This window comes from Lynx canadensis, chromosome E2, assembly GCF_007474595.2.
Source record: "Lynx canadensis isolate LIC74 chromosome E2, mLynCan4.pri.v2, whole genome shotgun sequence".
In the NCBI taxonomy this organism is placed as follows: Eukaryota; Metazoa; Chordata; class Mammalia; order Carnivora; family Felidae; genus Lynx; species Lynx canadensis.
The window spans coordinates 10,349,294-10,371,501 of NC_044317.1; the positions used below are offsets into that span (position 1 = coordinate 10,349,294).

Sequence of the window (22,208 nt, forward strand, 5' to 3'; positions counted from 1 at the left end):
ATCTGAGTGGCTCAGTCGGTCAAGCGTCAACTCTTGGTTTTGGTTTGGGTTGTGATCTCACTCACATTTCTTGAGTTCGGGCCCTGTGTTGGGCTCTGTGCTGATAGCACAAGGAGCCTGCTTGGGATTCTCTCTCTCTCTCTCTCTCTCTCTCTCTCTCCCCCTGCTCACGTTCTCTCTCTCTCTCTCAAAATAAATAAGTAAACTTTAAAAAAAAAAGAGTGAAACCATGTAATCTTCCCATCTCAAGCTTTCCCACCATGTCCTTCCTCCCTCCCTCCCTCTCTTTCTTCTTACAAATATTTACTGAATGCTCGCGGTGTGCCAGGCTCTGGGCTAAGTCTGACAAAATACGACACAACAGGTTTTTTTCCCTTTTCCCCCTTTGGTTTACGTGATGAACTGAATGTTTGTGTCCCCGCTCATTCATGGGATGAAATCTAACACCCAAGATGGGGTCTTTGAGAGATGATTAGCCCATGATGACTGGGTCAGTGCCCTTATAAAAAGGGATGGAAGAGGGCTCCCCGGTGGTTTCCAACATATGAGGACACAGCCAAAAGAAGGCGCTCTATGAACCAGGAAGCAGGCTCTTGCCAGACACCAGATCTGCGGGCACCTGGGTCTCGGGCTTCCCGGCCTCCAGAACTGCGAGAGAGAAATGCTTGTTGTTGATATGTCACCGCTGCTGTGGTATTCTCTTAGAGCAGCCCGAACAGACTGAGACAGATTCCAATGAAGTTTATTATTTTTTAAGTGTATGTATTTATTGAGAAACAGGAAGAGAGCACAAGTGGGGGAGCAACAGAGAGACAGAGAGAGAGGGAGAAGCCCAAGCAGGCTCTGCACTGTCGGCGCTGAGACCGATGCAGGGCTTGAACTCAAAAGACTGTGAGATCCTCACCTGAGTGGACATCCAGAGTCCGGCGCTCACCTGACTGAGCCACCCAGGCGCCCTTGAACTTCAGATATTCATTATTGTGTCTTAGATTCGTACTTTTAAAATCAGCCAAGATTGGTGTTTCCAAATAACAGAGATGGGTGCTACTTTGCAATTCACAGCCCAAGGGCTGGACCTTGTGGTCCTGACTCTCTGTCACCATCTAGAGGCAATTTGTACATATTGCAGGGCTAGTTCTTGGAATATTGAGTGCATAAAATCCTCTCAGAAGGTATATATGGCTGGCTTTGCAGTGTTTATATATTGGCCCTGCAGAAGAAATTGGATCCAGTCATCTGAAAATGGATGGGACTGGACATTATGATCTCCCGAGCTATGAGTATGTGAGAAATGGGTCTTGGTTTCTGTATCAAACCGTGGAGGGCTGGGATTTACCCAGGGCAAAGGTTTACTAGGGTATGGGAGAAGAGGGATGAGCCATTTATATCAGGTTCAAGAGGAGACCTCCACACCCTTGGCGTGCAGTTCGTTTCTTACTAAAGTGCTTAAGTCACGTGTGTTAGAGTCACCCACAGGTGCTTGCCACAGATGCGTATGTGAGCACTACATCAAATCTCCTGGCTCAGAATTTCCCTGGCACATGGCCTGGGAATCTGCATAGGAAGACAGCATCACAGGTGACTGTCATGCACATTCAAATTTGACATCGGACGTATGAAGGAACAGAAGTACAGTGTATCCTCTGTTCTCCCTTTTAGAGCCCATGTATAAAGTGCTTAGAGAAACAGAGTCAATCCTGGAGATACCCTTCTGATGCATTGTGTGTATTCCTATTCCGCTGATTATAAGATCGAGGCCACAAGAGCTTAAACAGATCACGCGGGGAAACCCAGCTGGTTTGTTCCATCTGGATTTCCTCCCCGTGTGGCCTTATTTCAGGGCCTTCCCTAGCAGAAGTGCTCTGGATCTTCAGCCCCCACCCATCTCCTCCTCTCTGCTGCGACCGGTGAAACTGACCAGGCCTGTTGAGCTCTCACTCCTCGTAAGCTGTGATGTGGACCTCATCTTAGCCACCTCGGCACTCTTAGGGTCAGAGCAGGGTCCACATCCCCCTCTCCTGCTACCATCCTGGTCCAAGAGGCCCGAGTTATTTACCTTAATTCTAGCAAGTTTGCCTGCCCCCCGGCCCTGCCTCAGCCCCTCCAATCCATATCCACACAAAATCTGAGACTTTTTTTTTAAAGTTTATTTATTTTGAGACAGAGAGAGAGAGAGAGAGAGAGAGCACGAATGAGCAGAGGAGGGGCAGAGAGAGGGAGAGAGAGGAAAAGGGAGAGGATCCCAAGCAGGCTCTGGGGCATCAGTGAGGAGCCCAACGTGGGGCTCGAACTCCGGAACTGTGCGATCGTGACCCGAGCCGAAGTTCGAAGCTTACCCAACTGGGACACCCAGGGGCCTCTGAGACTTTTTAGGAGATAATGTCATCCTCTCCACTCTCTGTCTCTCACATCTGAAATCTAACAGGTTCCTTCAGGCTTCCTCTCCCCACCCCGCCAGGTCCTATTGATGTGGCCATTAGCTTTCCGCCTCTCCCTCTGGCCTGTAACTCTTCGGCCCTTTTCACGCTGGAAGACCTCCGCTTACCTTGTGCTCCCTCTCCTGGCACACAAGACCTTATTCCTCTCTTCCCTGGGAAAATCAACCCACTCTCTTTGGTCTTCCTTGGAAGGCCAACTCCAAAGAGACACGTGACGCGCAGACACTCTTAACCCCACTCCAGCTAAATTAGATTCTGCTGGCATTCTTTCTCATGTAGGCACCTATTCTGCTCCATGATAGTATTTGCGACCATTTGGGTTCTAGCGCCGTCGAGGAACCCAATCGCCGTCTTTCCCACTGGCCTGTGAGAACATATTTCGTTCATCACCGCCAGCAGGAGGGATCCCAAGATCAAACGAATGTATTGAGTCAAGAACGGGCGCGCGGCAAACGAGACGCACGTTCACCGCGACGGCAGGTACCGCTTGTTCCGGCCGAGTTCTGCGGGTCGTGGTGCTGGGGGCCGGGATTCCGTCTGGAGGAGCTGGAGGCATGGTCCCTGGGAGAAGGGAGAAAGATGAGAAGGATGAGAAGCGGTGGCCCACCGCCGGCCTGCCGTGCGCCGCGTAGGCAGCGACGAGGCTCAGGGTCCCGGCCCCCGGGCTCCTCCGCGTTTGCCAGCTCCCCGGTCCCTCGGGTGGGCTCCCGGGAGCCCAGCCGAGCCCAGTTTCCTCTTCTTTATCAAGGGGTTAATGATTCCCCCCTTGCCAAGCAGGGCCTTGAGGTAAATGGAGACAAAGCACCTGGCACTCGGGAGGCGTTCAGAGCGCGAAATACCTCGGCTGTGTCGCCGGAAGACTTGTCCAAGAGAAGTCTGCACAGGCAGCGAGGGGAGTCGCGCCGCTTACCTGGGCCTGCCCCCTCCCAGCTCGGCCCTCCGTGCGCCGAAATTACGTTTTCCGAGCCGGACCCAGGGCGCTCCCCCCTCCCTCCCCCCGCCACTCCCCCAGGGCCCTCCCCCTCCGCCTCCCCCCTCCGAGCGGGAGCCGGGGATCCCACGCCCTTGCACCAGCCCGGGGGCTCGGACGGGCCCGGGAGCCGCTGGTCGCCAATCACCGTGCGGTGGAGAGGCGGGCGCTCGGCTCGGCGCGCCGGGGGAGCCAGCTGGCGCTGCTTTCCCCGGGAGCCTCAGACGCTCGCACAGACAGACGGACGCACAGACTGGCGGGCGAGCGGGCGGGCAGGCACGGACAGCGTCCCCCGGCCGTCTGCGCTCCGAGGCGCGCGCCCGCCCCGGGGAGCCCCCACCCCCGCCCCGTGCGCCCCCCCCCCCCACCCCTCCCGGGAGCGGCGGGCGGCAGCTCCGCGGGCCGGCGCCGGCAGAAGGGAGGGCGCGCGGGCGGCCGGAGGAGGGGAGGCCCCGGCGCGCGCGGCCCGCGAGGTGAGCGGCGGCGGCTCCCACCTGGCGCCGCACCTGGAGCGCCGCGCTCCGGGCCGGCGGGGAGAATGCGCGCCGCCAGTGCGCTCCGCCCGCCGCGTCCGGCCGCCCGCAGCCGCCGCGCCCGCACCTGACCATGGAGTGCGCCCTCCTGCTCGCGTGCGCCCTGCCCGCCGCCCGCTCGGGCCCGCCGCGGGCTCCGGCGGGGCTGGGGCGCGTGGCCAAGGCAGGTGCCCGCCGAGGGGCGCGCCGAGAGCGGGGGGGGGGGGCGGGGGGCGCCCGGCGCCAGCCCCGCCGCGCCGCTCACGCGCGTTGTCACCTTTTCTCTTGCAGGCGCTCCAGCTGTGCTGCCTCTGCTGTGCGTCGGTCGCCGCAGCCCTAGCCAGTGAAGGCGGCGGCGGATTAAACGTCGGTTCGTATTTGCTCCCCACCCCGAGAAAGGGCCTTCCCGGGCACTTGTCCCTTCTTTCCCCCCCTCCCCGAAAGAGGGGAAAGTGGGAAGGCGCGTTCCACGTCCCCCCTCCCCTCCCCGCCCCGACCTGGCAGGTGTGTGCCCATCCTGGAAAGGGTTCCTGTTTGGCGGGGCGGGGGGGGGGGGGGGTGATGTGGCAAGGACTCTGAACTTATCAAAAGAATCAGTGTCTTGAGCTGAAAGTCGCATAATTGAGAAAACAATACTTTCCCTGGGTCACAGACGGCTTGTTTAAAAAACATACTGCGGTGAGAAATTAGGAAGGGGACATTCTGGTTGATAGCAGAAGGCACCTTCCTTATTTCCTTCCTTTTCTGGGAAAGCCTGTGGGAACTAATGCTTGGGGGGGGGGAGAGTGAAAAAATGCGAGACCTCCCCTTCCCCGTCTCTCCTCCTCGTTTTCCTCTCCACTTGTGTTCCTTCTCTTCTTTTCCTTCTCTCCTTTTTCCTGCCCTTGGGTCACGGATGCCCCAAGACTGCTTTTAGAAGGAGGAGAGCAGGTAAGCTGGAGGTCTCTGGGGGCTTTATCTCTTCTGAGGTTCCCAGCCAAAAACCTCCAGAGAACACCCTTCCCTCCTGTCATTTATTAACTTCCTGATGGTTGCCATTGTTTCCACCAGCTACAGGAGAACAGCTCATCCACGTGTCTAGCAAACCTGATGTCCAACCCGGATTCTAGGAGTTTTAGCCTTGCAGGGTCCTCTCCTGCTGTGGGAGAGCCAGGCGTATTGGGGAGAGGGGAAATGGCAGAGTCCTCGAATCAAGGCTGGGGAAAATGTGGGTGAGATGAGGGGAGGGGACAGAGCCAGGAATTAACTCCTGAGAAATTCACCGTTTGTCCAACCAGAGAGGCTGACTGGAGTTTCTGAAACAACCCCTCATTGTTCGATTAGAGGTCAAAAGCTGGAGGCTCCCTCTGGGGCAGGGGGATTTGTGGGCTGATGGCCTAGAGGGCTGGCTGGATAAGGCTACCCATGGCCTCCTAGGTAAGAGCAGGCAGAGTTTCAGGTGGGTTTGGGGAAGGAGGTCAGAAACATCTTCCTGCAGAGACTAGCGCATGCGCTGGCCCAGTTTCCACCCTTGGGTTTTAGCACGGTGGAGAAAGGAGGTGGTTTTTTAATAAGAAAAAGTTGCATTTAATCAAGAGTCACATTCCTGTAAAGCAGTGCAACAGAGTTTTAAGACAGAAGTAGTGTAAAAACAAAACTCAGTTTTTTAAGGGTAAGAGAGGAGGAAAACTTATGTCCCAGTTATTTTTTAATAAGCATGTCAGAGATAGTATTTCTAGTCAGAGGAGTCGAGAAAATGGGAGAGGCAGGATGTAAAGAAGACTGAGAGAAGGGTAGTGGCTCAAGCAATCAGAGTCACAGGTGGTTCATACACAGAAGAACACAGTTGAAAATTATTGTCATGTTGGGATTTTATTTTTCCAAACGGAGGCTCAATTAGCATATCGCTCATGGATCCCTCTTACCTACAAGCCTTCTGTTCATTCCTGAGCTTTTCTTACTTGGTTGTTGACTCTCTTGGGAAAAGGGAAATGCCTCTCTCTTTTCCTCCTCCAGTAACCAGGGACCCAAGTGACTCAAACATGCCTCTTAGTTATTCGGAATCATTCTAAACACTTTCCAAATTAGTTTCCCATTCTGTGCCTAGAAAGTGGAAACGCAGAATGTCTTCGAACACGCAGAAGGTCTGTCCCAAATCCTTTTGTGATGGTAGTTCTTGGTCTCAGCATTCTGTGATAGAAAACGGTGTGCTGGCTTCGGTTTTCCAGCAGCAAATAGTTGGCTGGTTTTTGGGTTTTTTTGTTTTTTGTTTTTTTGTTTTTTTGCAAGCAGCAATTAGTGCTGCTCTAGAGAGCAATGGGGAAAGTATTTTTAAACGTGCCTTCCAGGTGTTCCCCTGACTGATACTCCCTCCCTCACCAACATGTCTGAGCAATTTTAAACATCAGACTCAATAGGAAAGTTCTGACAATTTTGAGACATTTTTGAATGCATCCACTGTATTTTATGCTTACGGTGAAATGGGATTGTCCCTGGAAAAGCTCAGAGTAAAACGTTCAGAGCAATACAAGCGCTGGGGTTTTATTATCACATGTAGTTGCTCTCGGAAATCTGAAACTGCCAGTATTCGCTCGTTATCTGAGATAGCATCTCAAGTTACTCAGCACTGGGAGTTATCATTTGAAATTTAAACTCTGCCTCCCCCTATGCTCCCAGTTCAGTTTAAGCCCGAAGATACTAATCTCCTCGGAAAAAAAAAAAAATTGATGCATTTCTTTACTTCTGCGGTTCTGTATTTATTTTGTGTCCCAAAGATCACTTTTTATGTACGGATGGTTCTGCAGCTCCGAGACTCCAGTTCATCTCTCTCTGTCTCCAGACCATGAGAGAGAGTTGTGGCATTTTCTCGCAAACATTCTTGGCATTCGTGAAGATCGTGCTTGACTTCTCGGTTTGGTAGGCATCCCTGTCACAGAGCTCCTTGCAAAAGCCCCAGAGTTCTCCTCTTCGGGAGCAGCTCTGAGTTCCCGTTAAGCGAGGTGCAGGGCAGTGGAAACAAAGATACCTTTGAGCTGTCCTTTGCTCCCCGCCAGCCTGTTGGAAAGCGAGCCTTTGGCACTGTGGGTACCGGGTGCTGACAGCTAAAACTTTCCCGTTGCAGATTACGTCTTTGTCACGCCGGTGGAAGTGGACTCAGGCGGGTCGTATATTTCACACGACATTTTGCACAACGGCAGGAAAAAGCGATCGGCGGGGAGTGCCGGCAGCTCCCCGCATTACCGATTTTCAGCATTTGGACAGGAACTACATTTAGAACTGAAGCCCTCGGCGATTTTGAGCAGTCACTTTATTGTCCAGGTACTTGGAAATGATGGTGCTTTGGAGACTCCGGAACCCGCAGTGCAGCGATGCTTCTATCAGGGATTTATCAGAAATGACAGCTTCTCCTCCGTCGCTGTGTCTACGTGTGCCGGCTTGGTAAGCACCCCGCACGCTGGGTCGACTCCCCCTTTCTTGTGTTTTGTGGAACTCGAATGAACAGATGTCTGCAATATTAAGTGTTCTTCCAGCCAGCTCGACACATTCACACTGTCAGCTTTGATACTTCTAATATTCTCAATTAATCTAATCTGCTCCCAGAAAAAGAAAATAGAATAGAACTTTAATTACCATTTAGAACATTCTTTTGATGTTTAATGGTCTGGGCCTCTTTATTCTCTGTGTTTGAGACGATCCCTGAGGAAATTAATTTGATGGATGCCATTCGCTTTGTAAAGTCTTAAGAGACCCAGGCATTATATAAATCTAACAAGCTGCATGCTTCTACACTGCTTTGAGACGGGAAAACTGTATTTCAATGCAAAATTGTGTTCAGCAGCCCCGTTAAGCCCAACCTTCACTGTAGAAGGGAGGCCCTTTGTTTTCTTTGAACTAAGCTGTTCATGTCCTGCTCGCACAAGACATCCTTTTAGACTGTGGTGTGGTGTGGTGTGTTTGAGGACTGGCAGGACTGAGTGTGGCATCCAGGGAGGCAGAGCACTTAAAAAGTATTGGGGACGAGCGTCATTTCCTCTCTGTGCGATCCTCGACAGCTGAGCTCCAGGCCAAGGCTGTTGGTGTAAAACGATACTTGCCTCAGGATTCGGTCAAATCTACGAGGCAGTAAATGCGGCTCTGGGTTCGCACTGCCGTTGAGAAGCGTCTTGCACGGACGTAAGAGTGTGTGTGTGTGTGTGTGTGTGTTCGAACACATCATTGGCCATGCCCTGGCATGTCCGGAAGAAGTGTGGGAAAGCCCAAGTGGCGATGTCGTTCGTAACGTGCACGGTAAATCAGGACACCGAGCAAGGAGCGGGGCGGGAGGTGTAGGTGCCGGTGAATGAAAACTCCCACGTTCTGCGCCAGTCGAAACTTTATTATTCAACTTCGTTTTCATAGCGTGGCCTGAAATGCAGCTATCACCTTTCATCACAACTAGAGTTTTGGTGTTCTTTGGTATAATTTTGCAGTATCGGGCGAGGCAAAGATTTGACAGTTCCCAGCTAAGCTTGATCCATGTAAATGACCGCCATGACTCACTAATGACGTGGCTACGCACACCCACAAATAGATTTGGCGTTTTGTTGGTGGTGGTGGTGGTGGTGGTGTTGGGCTTGATGGTGATGGGTCTTCTGCTCTTTTCCGGGCATTGTCCCGTATTTCCCCCGTCTCCTGTCTGCTCCTGTATCCTAATGCCTTCGGGAGTGGAGGCACCTCACTGTAGTGGCTTAAGCTATCCCATTCCACATAACACCGTGGAGGTGCAAGTTATGAACCTCCATATGCCTTCGTGTCTTCAGCTCTAGAGTGGAAATAACAAGAGGGTTTACAGCACAGACAGAGCTGTGGGGATTAGGCGACTTCTTACATGGACGATGCGAAGCGGTTCCTGGCAGGGAATAATCGCTCCCTGGCGGTTCTAGTTCCGGCAACGCTTAGCCACCTCACGTACCTCTCTTGGGATTCCCCCCTCTGTGAATGACAGGAAATCTGATCAGTTGCCTCCTATCAATAGATGTCAGTTGATTTCTCCTGGGGAGGAGAGTCACCGGGAGCAAATGATCGTTTAACAAACGGGAATGAGGCAAGTGAAAAATTTCCATCGTTGTGATGGATGTGAGAGAATTGACGGCCACATGCGCCTGTGTCTAAGGCCAATGTGGGTTGGAATCATGACATTTGGATTCTGTCTCCCCTACTCCAGAAGCCAGCTGCATGTAATCAGTTAAATAACTTTTCTAGGTCTCAGTTTCCTCTCCTGCATCATGTAAAATAACTTCTCAGACCACTGCCATCTCTAGGCATCTGACTCTGATTAGCCGATTTGTTGACCCTGGCGGGGCCCACTTGCTATGGGGTAGGGTGAGAATCAAGCCGATCCCCACCTCTCCGTGACCCTGCCAAACGACTACGAAACACAAACACATACCCCCCAAACTTGATGAGAAAAAAACAACAAGAAAGAAACATGAAAGGGGAAAAAAAACCACAACTCAGAAACTGGACGCCACTCTGAGTTAATTTTTGAAGCCCCGTGTTGAAGTATAATGTGTGTATGGAAACGTGCAAAACGAACATGCAGAAAAAGGCAAAAATCATAGAGCACAGCCTAATGAACTTTCACACAGTTCGCACCCATGTACCCGCCACCAAGATGAAACAAGACATTCCCAGTGTCCCAGACGATCCCCCTGTGTCCGCTCCCCGGTCCCTACCCCACCCCCACCCCCAGAGGTAACCACTGTCCTAACTTCTAACTTAGCTTACTTTTGCCCATTTTAATATTTTACGTAAGGCAAATTACACAGTATTCGTCCGCGTGAATATTTCATCAGGTTTCCATTTAGAGGTCGGTGGGCGTCTAAGCGTTCTGGTTTGGGCTATTCTGGAGTACCGCTGAGCATTCTTGTCTGTGCCTTGTGGTGAGCCTGTGGACCCCTGTCGGAAGTATACCTAACAACGCGTTGTTGGGTGTGGCTGTGCCACTTTGCACCTGCCATCAGCGGGTATGGGAGCTCCAGTCACTCCACATCCTTGCCGACACTTACTTGTTGTCTCTGGTTTCCATTTTAGCTACCGAAGTGATGGGCGTGACGTGGTTCCCCATGACGGGTTTAGTTTGTGGTGTCCTGGTGGTGATTGCAGTCGAGTACCGTTTCTTCTGCTCACCGGCCATCTGTATGTCCTCTTTTGTGATTCGTCTCTATCCTGCAGACAGATGGTATTAATGCTTCCAGCCTATGCTGTGGTGTTTTTCCCTTTTCTCTGTCAATAGAAACCAGAATTCTGAGCAAAAACACTGCTCTGCTGGTGTGACCTCTCTGTTAGGATGGCTGCGATTCTCAATCGTTTATTTATTTTTGGGACAGAGAGAGACAGAGCATGAACGGGGGAGGGGCAGAGAGAGAGGGAGACACAGAATCGGAAACAGGCTCCAGGCTCCAAGCCATCAGCCCAGAGCCCGACGCGGGGCTCGAACTCACGGACCGCGAGATCGTGACCTGGCTGAAGTCGGACGCTTAACCGACTGCGCCACCCAGGCGCCCCGGCTGCGATTCTCTAACAAGGCATTGACCTGCTTATGAAGCACTATCAAACGGCAGTAGTGAAGACGGTGAGATCATCTGAGGTACCACGGTGAGGGGACACTTCCAGGGAGAGAGGGTGATGGGGAGGAATATTCGTGGCAGGAGGAAGACTTTCTTCATCCTTCCAGCCCCTTAGGAGTCATAGACCTTGCCCTCCTTCTTTGGCCAAACAAAAGGTTATACCTTCGCTAAAGTTCATTAGCAGCTACTCTGATGGCTTCTGAGCAGTGAATAATGGAAGAGTTCATGAGAGGGGCGAACCTCTCCATGCTTTTTTGGAGAGACTTGGCAGGGTTAACGTGCTAAAGGAGACGAGCAACTCTTCTTGCCTTGATGTAGAAGCTGACAGGAGCCGAATGAGACTGATAGGTAGAGTCTCTTCCACTGGAAGGCTCTGTGTCAGGGTTTCTACCCCCATGGAGCTGGATGACTGGCCTCGGAATGCCTTTAGAGGTTACAGCAACTTCCTGGAGTGCAATGCAGTGTGTCTCAGGACAATAGGTCACCTTTCCATAACGAAGCACCCATGGAAGAACTAACCTGTTATCTTGGTCACCAGGGAAGCCCCAGGAGAGAATGAGAAAGGGTAGGAAGGTTATAATCATGAAATAGATGCCTATGTATATACATGTGTACGTGCATATTCCAGAGAGGATGTCTCTGGCAGGGAATTTCCCTCAATAATTCAGAATTAAACTGTCCTTCGAGTATTTGCTTAAAATGCACTCCCCTCCTCACGACTGACAGGGCTCGCTTTACTCAGGAGTTGAGCAGGCCATTATTTACTTAGAACAAGGGACAGAACAGAAGTTGCAAACTTCCCTGGGTGAATCCTGCCTCCCGCGGTGTCCCAGCATGATTATTATTTTTTGGGGTTTTGAGTGCATTTAGACAGGAACTTGCCTACTCCAACTCCTCACTGCCCCCTACATCTGACTGCCTCGCACTCTGTGAGGGTGTCTTGGGTTTCAGCCTTTGTCCCAGAATCTTGGGGGTGCAGATTAACCCAATCACCATTTGCCATGTACATTCCTCCTACCGTATCTAGCCTCTCTTCCACTAACACAGCCATGGGAAGGTCATTACGTCCAGGAAGCCCATGCTGTTGTTAGCATTCGCTTCTTGGTGTTGAACTACCACCTACCTTTTTATGACTTTCACCTGTATTTCTTAATTTTGTCTTCTGGGTTGGTAGAACAAACTTGTACCTTTCTGCCTCCATGCTGGGAGATCCAAAAGGCCTTTCTGCTCAAAAATGTTTTGTCTTAGAGCTCCTTTTTTTTTTTTTTTTAAATCAGGACATTGGTTTTCAGAGTGTGATCAGCTGCATTAACTTTGCCTGAGGTGTTGAAAATTTGAATTTCTTTACCCACAACAGAAGGTCAGAGAGGCTAAGCTCAGGAATGTGTGTTTTTCTAATTCTCCAAGTGACTCCTAATGCATATTAACAGTAGAGAACCATTGGATCAAGACGGTGAACAAATAGGCAAATTGTTTTAATAACTGCTGTTGGGAAAAAAAATAATTGCTTTTGGTTTGACAGACCGATCCCATTTCTAAAAGTTAGTGGAAATGTCGTGTTTTAAGAACAGACTGAAAAGACACATTGAAAGATTATCCTTTTATTCAACAAGTTTTGATTAGCTTCTGTCAGGCACCTGTCAGGGTACAGCGGATAAAGTCACAAGCACGTTGGATGCCATGTTCTAGTTTATAGAAGAAGTTCACGGCGTAGGGTTTTAAAAATGGGGGAAGGATAGTCAAATAGTACTAAAAGCCACCTCTGGGAGATCTACTGTGCACATTAGCATATTAGCAACTTAGAAATGCCCTACTTTAAGGACATTTGTTTAAGCCTAGAATTTTCCTAACTGACAGTCTGGTACTAACAAGAAAATCGAAGCGATGATTCCCAAAAAAGATCTATTATGTATTGATTTGTAACCGGGGGGGGGGGGGGGAGATGTTCCCGGAATAAAAGGATTTCATGACCATATAAGTGGCCATATATTCCCATAGAGTTAGGAAACCTTAGGTTTAAATGCAATTAGAAGTCTTTTCTGTAATAGGGTCCACACCTTTTAATATGCTAATGTGGATTGCGGCTTGCGAAGCTCCCAGAGGTGGCATTCTAATACTAATTGGGCTGCTCCCCTCTCTTTTTTTTTTTTTTTAATTTTTTTTTTCAACGTTTATTTATTTTTGGGACAGAGAGAGACAGAGCATGAACGGGGGAGGGGCAGAGAGAGAGGGAGACACAGAATCGGAAACAGGCTCCAGGCTCCGAGCCATCAGCCCAGAGCCCGACGCGGGGCTCGAACTCACGGACCGCGAGATCGTGACCTGGCTGAAGTCGGACGCTTAACCGACTGTGCCACCCAGGCGCCCCTGCTCCCCTCTCTTGAAAGCGTACTTTCATCAATAACTTGTCCAGATTTCTGTGGTTCACCCTAAAAGAGCAATTTCTAGCTCTAAGATTACTTGCACTTTGCGGGTGCCTGATAAACCTAATTTCCATGTGTTCCCGTTGGGGAAATACACCCCTTGCTTGACACACTCGAGCACCAAGCTCCGTTCACCATGTCAGGATCAAGTGACAAGGCTCTTGGGAACTTCCGCCGTATTGCTCCCCTCCCCAGATCTGTACTAAGTGTACTTGGTGCTCTACCTTTGATGAATAACAGTGAGCGAGCTCCCAGCTGGCGAAGAGCGGAGGACTGCTCGGCCCGCTGTCTTCCCTCGTCTCCAGTCAGGATCCAGGCTCAGCACTGCATCAGAGGATCAGCGGAAAGTGCGCAGGAGATCCCTCTGGCCTCAAGTCCTGACACACCGCCTAGTTCTTGTCCCTCAGCTTACTTTCGTTTCTTCTCTCCTTGTCCCCAACAATTAAACCGTAAGTGGTGTTTCTCCTCCGTGGCTGGCTGCCCCGGTGTCCTCATGCCTTTGTTAGCGGTGGCCTCTAGACTGCTCTCCAGAGAGCCCCGGTCCCTGCGAGGAGCTTTAGAAGCGGTTGTGTTTCTGTAGGCGGTAGGACAGCTTTGATCTCCCCTTTTCAGAGTCATTTTATGACTCAGAAGGCTCAGCCATTGAGTTGTCTCTTGCTGGCCACTGCCTTCCCTACAGTCTTTAGAAAGCTGGTTTCCGTTCATAAAAGGGCTGAAGTTAAATGACTTTAGTCCAGACGTGCAGAAAGAAACTCCGCTGTCTTGCTTTGTGGCGACTTGTTAGCTAAGCGGGGGTTTGCTGAATTACATACACCCCCTTGGAACTTCTCAATCACTTGAGAGGATCATGTGAAATTAAGGATTAGACTGGGCTGTATTCACAAGTGTTTGGATACAGGCTGATCCAAATCAGAGATGTTTTCTTAGGTTATTGATTCATCAAGGGTAAAAAGATGTTTTTCTTTCTTTCTTTCTTTCTTTCTTTCTTTCTTTCTTTCTTGGCCACTCTTCAGCCATGATTTGCTGCAAGCAATACTTGTAGCAAAATGCCAGCTAATTTCTTTTTTTCTGAAAACAGGGCCAAGGTTCTTGCCAAAGAGCAGGGTCCCGAGGCTGCCTTGAGGGGTGCTCACATGGGAGGGTGGAGGGCTGACTCTTCCCCCCGGGGCTCTCTGGCTGTGAGAGGGTGGCCGCCAGAGGAATGTAACCCCCAGCCTCCAGGATTGTGAGTGCTGGGCTTTCTCCGTGCCTCTGCACCTGTTGTTTTTCACCTGTAACGTGGATGTAACTCTGTCGCTTTCGGGGGACTGTGGCGACACATGATGAGCACTTAGCCTGGCACATGCTGGGCACCCTGTCCTTCATTACCCTTGGCTTTGGACTAGGAGGGGGTCTGGGAAGGAAATGGCAATGGCACGCTGGTCCTGGAGCCTCCTCAAGCCTGTCCAAAGGGGAAGAGGGCCCTGGGTGGTGGCAATACCCTGCAGACGATATTTGGAGATTTTATGGGAGCAAGTAACCGCTACGTGATCCACCATGAAGGAGGGAAGCAAGAGAAAGGTAAAGAATAACGGCGAAAGATCAGCCCACACGTGAAGGTCTGGATGGAGGCATGCATGGTAGAGAGCGTGGTGTACCGGCTTTGAGCTCAGACTTGGAAGTCCCAGCTCTGGCCTTCAGTAACCACGTAACTCGGGTCAAATCACGGACCTCTGCACGCTTCATTTCCTCATCGGTGAGATGAGGAGAATGGGGCTTATGGATGCTGACTTGGAAGGAAAATACGGAATGGTGCAATGCTTAAAACAGCGCCTAGCGCCTAGTAATGATGTTGATAGTGGTAATGAGAGAGTGATAATTGCCATGATTGCGGACCTCCTTCCGTAAAGGTGTTTCCAACGTTGGCTAATGCCAGTCCTCTTTACCACCCGCAGGCAGGAAACTTGTAGCCACGGTAATAATAGTTTGTATTTATGGAGCACTTCCTTTCGTTATTAAAACTGGGGCCGTGGAGAGAGGAGGATTCAGCTAAGACACAGACTGAGGCCTTCATAAGATTTAACTGCCAGAGAGCGTAGGGGTGTTCAAGGTCTAAAGTAGCATACCCCCCCGGCCCCCACGCACTACAAAAGGACCGAGGCACCTAAAAACAAACAAAAAACCCCAGCATCATATTTTTAGGCCCCACCTCTGAGATTTCTGTGGATCCTGGGTAGAGCCAAGGCGTCCATTTGAGTAAACGCAAGAAAAACCTTCACAGATGGTCCCACCCAACGGGCACTGCTGACTGAATTAGCATCCTGAGTGTGTCCGCGAAGAATCTTCTCAGGGGAGACGGGACGGCTGGAACATCTTTGGGACAATTGTTTTTGCTTTATGGATGCATCGCGGCACGTAAGTGTGACTGTCCATGCTCTAACTGGCACCAGCCGATGTGTATGCTAAGAGGGCAGGCAGCGTGGCTAGTGTGGCTCCAAACGTAGAACATTCTGGTTTGTGTATCCTGGGAAGCTTCACTGGCGGGTAGAATCGCTCCACCTCGAGCTAGGTTAAGCCTAAAAAATACATTTTTTTTGGCTCAGAGATCACTCACATTCATCCTTCCCACCCTCGTCCTTGTCCTAGGATGGCTAGCCTTGAGCAAGGCGGGACCCGAGGTACCCAGTGATGTCATCACTGTTGTCTTTCTTCTGACTCTGCTCTTTTTGTGCCTCCTGAGTTCTGGAGAGGAGTCCAACGTTTCCTTGGGTGCCTGGTGTCTCAGGTGCCTTATTTAGCGGTGACACCACAGTTGGAACCTATATACTGTGTGAGAGCACGTGTGTGGGGCTCTGGACTTGATTCCCTCTCTCATCTCTCCGGTAGCCTCGGGGCCGTGCTCCATTCCTCTGTGTTTCCAAACAAGACCAAATTTTGTCTTCACTTACGTCATGATATGTGAGTTAATGCCTAAAAGGAAGTGAGGGGTGATGCACAGCAAGCCAAGGATTGCAGGTATGGGTTTGAATCTCCTTTTGAAACTAGAGTTTATTACGTCTGGTGGGGTGTGTGTGCGTGTGTGTGTGCGCGCACGCGTGCGCTCATGTGCACATTTAAAATGTCCATAAATTGTATTAGCCAACATTTTTCCTGAAGCATTTTTGTGATGGGAAAGGGGAATGCTTGGGAATAACATATATCTGGGAGTTCCTTCTGTATTGGTATGCGTACATCTATCTTATTCTTGCAACTGCTGCATATTATTCCCTTCTGGTCAATAGGTTTGTTTCCAGTCTTTTGCTGTTGCTGAAAAGGGCATGCATATGGATGAGTCTTCTTAGTTGCATGCAATTCTATATTTCCCGAGAGAGAGACACCGAGAGACCGCCTTTGTGAAAAGCTGAGGCATCACACACACACTAGACATTAGCTATGGCCAGAAATTTCCTTGCTGAGATTGATTCTAGCCACCCAACGTCACTGGCTATTACTGGCTCTGATTGGTTGTAAATCACGCATAGTTACTGAGAACTCGTTTCACCTTTGTCTTCGTTGAGCCCAAGAAAGTCACTTAGGTGAATGGTTCTCTCCAGTGGAGCACATGTGCTGGTAAAATTGCACGGTTTCCCACCATCAACGATAGACCGTTTAAGAGAAGGTGGTCCCGATGAATTCGTGAAGTCCAAATATAAACCGGCCCAGTGAGCACTGCCCATTAAAGCTTTCATGACCCATACTATTTGCCCGGGCTTCCTACCCATCTCTGTCCACAAACCCAGGAGTGCCCTTTCAGTTATATCAAGTCGTTTCTGTGGAAGCCTGTTCCCACGGTTTCTCTATCCAATTACAGGGCAGAGTACCCTCAAATACCCTAATACAAGTCTGGTGAGAGCATGCTATCTGGACGGCATGCTCACCTCTCCTGAAGGGATGCCTTTGATGGATCTAAGGATTTCATTCGTGGCTGAATTCTTTTGATTGCTTATTCATGCCGCTGAGCTCTGGAATATTTTATCTGCCCTTATTACCGCTACAAGTCAAGGGGGCGTGCTTTCTAATATAAATTATATAATGCACACCGCTAATTTACTGGAAGTCGGCTACCCTTAGTTGAGAGACGGCGCTTGAAAGGGACTGCCATAATCTAGTAAGAAGAGATTATCTCTCCAGTGATTTCCTGACCTCTCCTACAGCAGCCTGCTTTTTCAGTGTCGGCTCCTTCTGTGACTTGACCATCCTTCGCGTCCCTTTCATATTGTTCTTTGCCACCTCCGGGGGGCAGAGGAAGAGTTACCCCAGATTAATTTCTCTGTGGATGAACAGTGAACACAGTTATTCTCCAACCTCGGTTGTTGAGTGTAGGTCTGTTTTGTGCAGCACAGAGAGTCCAGATAAAGTTGGGACTTTATTTCAAAGTGACAGAAACTAGGTAGAAAATACTACTTAAATGCACTCTTGCTCTCTATATGTACTTTACATAATACACACACACACACACACACACACACACACACACGCATGCATGCATATCTTGTATTTTCCTGTGTCTTAGTCTTATCTCAGTATTTTGCACTCATTGTTTTCCAGTAGGCTGCATTGAAGCCAGATGAATTTCATGCTTTCAAAAGGATTCTTTTTGTGTGTAAAGCAAATACTAGTTTCTGTTTAATCCGGCATATGTAACAATGTCATTTATGATTAAATCACATCTAGGTCAGTGATTCTTAGCCTAGAGAGCCTTAAAAAAACACAGATGCCCAGATCCTACCCCAGACCAGTTGAAGCTGAATATCTAGGGGTGGGGCCCAGGCATGAGCATTTTTTAATGGCTCCCCCGTTGGTTCTAATGCACCGTCACTACTGAGAACCCCTGGGCCAGATAAATACCAGGGGCTTCAGAGGCTCTATGACCTTAGAAATGCCTCGTGCAATAGTTTAAGAAGGCTGGCATGTTCCAGTGCATGAGATCTCAGAAGCCCATCGTTTTTACTTACTAGTTATGTGATCTTGGCAAAATTATTCTTTTTGAAGACCTTTTATTTTGAAATACTTTTAGACTCACAAGAAGTTGCAAAAATAGTACAGAGATTTCCCATGTATCCTTCCCTCAGCTTTGGGAAATGCTCAACTCCCCGAGAATCTGGTTTCCTTATCTGTAAAGTAGAGATGGAAAAAACCCTGTGAAAGGGCTGCTTTGAGAAGGAAGTGACAAGATGATGCCATGTACAAACTGTGGCCCTGAGCTCCGCAACCCCTGCTGCGTGCACACGCGCACGCACACGTCTCCCAATTATTCATTCAGCTGCTAATTTCAGTACTGCTGGGAAGAGATTTTGCAGAGGTCCTTTCAAATCAGTTGACCTTAAGATAGGGAGATTTTGCAGGTAGGTTTGACCTGATAATTGTACGATCACGCGGAATCAGGAAAAGTCAAAGAAGTTCATGGCTCCAGGGATTTGACACGGGACAGAGTCTCTGTTGCTGGCTTTGGAGATGGAGAGGTCCATGTGGTGAAGAGTGCAGGTGGCCCCAAGGAGCTGAGAATGGCCTCTAGCCGGCTGCCAGCAAGGATCGGGGGCCTCCGTCCTACAACAGGAGGGAACCGAATTCTGCCAACAACCTCAATGAGCTTAGAAGTGGATTCTTTCCCAGAGCCTCCAGCGAGGAATGCAGCCCTGGCTGACACCCTGATTTTGGCCTTGGGAAACCCAGAGCACAGAACCTAGTCGCTCTGTGCCCAGACTTCTGACTTGTAGAGCTGTGAGCTAATAGGTGTTACTTTTAAGCTGCTAAATATGTGGCAATTTGGTTATGCAGCCATAAAAACCTAACAGAAAATTTCCACAGTGCTCACTCTGCGGCAGGTGGGTCCGGAGTAAGTCCCCTCTGTTTCCAGAATCATGGCCCTCTCATATCATCCATCAACTGCTCATGCTACCTCATGGGGCACGTCAGACCATGGGTTCAAGGAGAAGCAGTGAGTTTCCATAGATAGTCCCTACTTAAAATTGCTGAGGAAATGTGGGGCGCCTGGGTGGCTCGGTCGGTTAAGCATCCAACTTCTGCTCAGGTCAGGATCTCACGGTTCGTGAGTTCGAGCCCCGTGTCGGGCTCTGTGAGGACAGCTCAGAGCCTGGAGCCTGTTTCATATTCAGTGTCTCCCTCTGTCTCTGTCCCTCCCCTGCTTGTGCCCTGTGTCTGTCTGTCTGTCTGTCTGTCTGTCTGTCTGTCTCTCTCTCTCTCAAAAATAAACGTTAAAAAATTGTAAAATTGCTTAGGGAATTTTATACTGTTTCTCAATGGGGCACTACGGATATGGACGGATGCTTGTGGGCACTAGCCTGTGTGTTCTAGGATGCTTAGCATCTCAGGCCATTAGCTGGCAGATGCCATTGGCACTCCACAGCTGTATCAAAATGTTTCCAGATATGGCCAAGTGTCCCCAGGGGTATAATTGTCCCCAGTCGAGAATCCCTGATAGCACACAATCACAAGCTGGCGGCTTTAATAGAACGCATTTATGTAAGGTTTTTTTTTTTTCCAGAAGATACTCACTGTTGATTTCAGAGTCTTTAGGAATAATGATTTCAGTAACAGTGATGATTCAATAATGATTTTTCCTTTTGAGGAACGTATTTGGGGAGACTGTGTATGAATGGTGCGTGGGGACTGGGGGTAGATTGGAAGGCAGCAAAAAATCATCTGGAAATCTTTTTAAAGATGTGTATTTGCTTTTGAATTTCACAGCATGCCAATCCAGACTGCTGAAATTAAGTGGATCTTTGCAGAAACATATATTTCTAATAAAATTTACCCTTGCATTCTTAGGAGGGAGGGAGCCTATCTTACGAGGGAGGGAGCCTATAGGTTAGAAACGTGGATTCCATTTCTGGGTGTGCTGCCAACCTTCCATAAAAGTTGAATGTCCCCTGTATCCTGTTGATCTGCAGCAGTGGGGGCAATGGGCAGCTCTGGGAATGAGATGGGGAATGTTCTCTGTGTTTTATTAATGTGTGCTCAAGCCTGAGAATCTTGTCAAGGTGTATTGGGTTTTTCTATCTACTGAATGTAGTTGGGCAATTTATGCGTTTACAAGTAAACGTGTAAATTCTTCACCATACTTGATGAGGCAAGGAGCTCTGTTTTCACTGGAATGCAAGATAAGGCAGCTAATTTTTCCATATGCATGGACTCATCAGCTGACCTGGTTATGTAACCCATCTCTGCCATCGCTTCCTTCCGTCATCTGAAAGTGCACGGTACCTCGGTAGCTCGTACCTCCATAATAGCAACATCCTCGAAACCCCCAACTTCTTTCTAGATGTACCAGGTAGACAAATTCAAGGTCATTTGGGGACTTGTATTCTTGGCTAATTGCTTGATGTTTCTCCTTTCTTTTCTCTCTGTTCCTTCCTCCTCCCTACCACCCACCCCCTCTCGACACCCATCCACCCCTCCACCCACCCATCCTTCTAACTCAAAGCCTTAACTCCCAGCTTCTTCTGTGCTTCAGGGCTATGACAGACTGTGAAAGTACAAAAAGGATAATATGGTCCCTAAATTCCTAGATACTCCACTGTGAAGGTGGGGAGTAATGGAGACAGGAAGATAAACACTTAAGGACAGTGCAACAGAATTACTATTATGGTTAAGGTATCATTTAAAGCACCACGAGAACACAAATAAGTGTTGAGTGACTAATTTTCAGTGTGAGCAGTGTAAATGAGGGTATGTAAATAGCACATACTTTTATACACTTGTCCGTGTAAATTTCACTGCTCCCAGGTCAATTGAATTGGGTATTTCGAAAATAAAACCGATGCTGACCACTTGTTATCCCCTCTCCTGCCACCATTGTGATCCGAGCCGCTGTGCTCTGTCATCTGGATTCTTGTAGCAGCTTCCAGTCTGGTGGTTCTCTTACGTCTCTTGTGTCCCTGTAATCTATGCTTCTCACAGTTGCCAGATTCATTCACCTTCTTTTTTTCTAGCAGCTAAAGGCTTTCCATTACTCATAGTGTGTCACCCAAATTTCTTGCCATGGCCTGCAAGGTGCTATGTGATTGGGCTCCTTTCCCCCGATGTCCGGTCTTTTCTACCATCGTACATGTCAGCCCAGCTCTTCTGGCCTCCATTGCCTTTCGGCATATCCCCGGATGCCCCTGTTCCATTGACTTTGCTGTTTGAACGCTCTTCCCTCAAATGTTCACCTACCCCCTTCCTTCACCTCCTGTGTATTTCATTTCTTTGTGTAAATATCATCATCGCAGAAAGTTCTTCCCTGCACCTGTCACTCCCTCATCCCCTTATCTTGCTTTATCATTCTTCATACTACTTATCATTCGTCTAATAATCGCTTTATTATCTTGCACGTGCTGCCTTCCCTGCTTGAATAGCTGCTTCACGAGGGCCAGACTTCATCTCTGCTGTTGACACCTGTGTCTCCACTGGCAAGAGCAGACCCTGGTAAATAGTAGGCGCTCAATCAACATTTGTTACATGAATGTATGTCATTAACATCCTGGTAATTTCAAAATAACAGACATCATTTCTGTGTTTGGGATGCATCCTGAATTCATTTTTCTGAAGCGTTCATGCATGCCTTCATTCACCGGAAAAACTCATCAGTGGGTATCTTTTATGTGCAGGTCAGATATGGGGGTTCCGAGATAGCAGTGGCCACCGGTCATTTTTTGTCTGCCCAGCATCTGCTTCGCCAGTCTTTTGGCAAAGACATTGCAGTTTTCTTTGGGGACCTAGCTTTGCCACCTCTGCCTGAAGTCTTTGGAATTTGGCCGGAGGTGACATGTTTTCAGGGTGACCAGTCAGCATATCACATATCCTTGACTACAGTGATGGGTAGGGATTCATATGTAACAGGATCAGAACCAATGAAATAAAAGTCTGGGACACCTAGGGGTAGCAGAGAGGATGGGCTGTAAGTCTGGAGTTGCTGGCAACCTTTGTGTCCCCTGAGAATAGGGTCATCGTGGTCTTGATGCCTGACATTGAAGTACTTGGGGCTTTTCATTGGCGTGAAACATATCCCCCTTTCTTGTTGCTCTAGCTTAACGTTAGTTTCTGTCACTTCGAAATAAAGTCCTAAGTGTGATAGGACCCTTTCTACAAAGAACCCCCAGCCTCCCAGAGGAAGCAGGCAGGCAGAATGTAACAAGGGCCTCCAGCACGCACCGGCCGGGAGACCGATGGGGTGACTCCTCGCCCACACTGTGTGAATCGACTTTTAATGGGTGTAGAGCGGCGTATGACTACATTTACCCTTGTCGGTATTTTCTCCC

The 22,208-nt window shown here is 49.3% G+C and overlaps 1 protein-coding gene across 1 annotated transcript in view; it reads left to right on the forward strand.

Annotated features, from left to right (window-relative positions):
* Nucleotides 1–4,014: 4,014 nt before the first annotated feature.
* The window catches only part of ADAMTS18 (ADAM metallopeptidase with thrombospondin type 1 motif 18), a 139,600-nt gene continuing 121,406 nt past the window's right edge, over nucleotides 4,015–22,208 (forward strand). Inside the window, exons 1-3 of the mRNA XM_030299518.1 lie at nucleotides 4,015–4,104; nucleotides 4,212–4,290; nucleotides 7,021–7,337. Of these exons, the coding sequence (XP_030155378.1) occupies nucleotides 4,015–4,104; nucleotides 4,212–4,290; nucleotides 7,021–7,337 (486 nt within the window). The remainder of the gene's footprint in view (nucleotides 4,105–4,211; nucleotides 4,291–7,020; nucleotides 7,338–22,208) is intronic.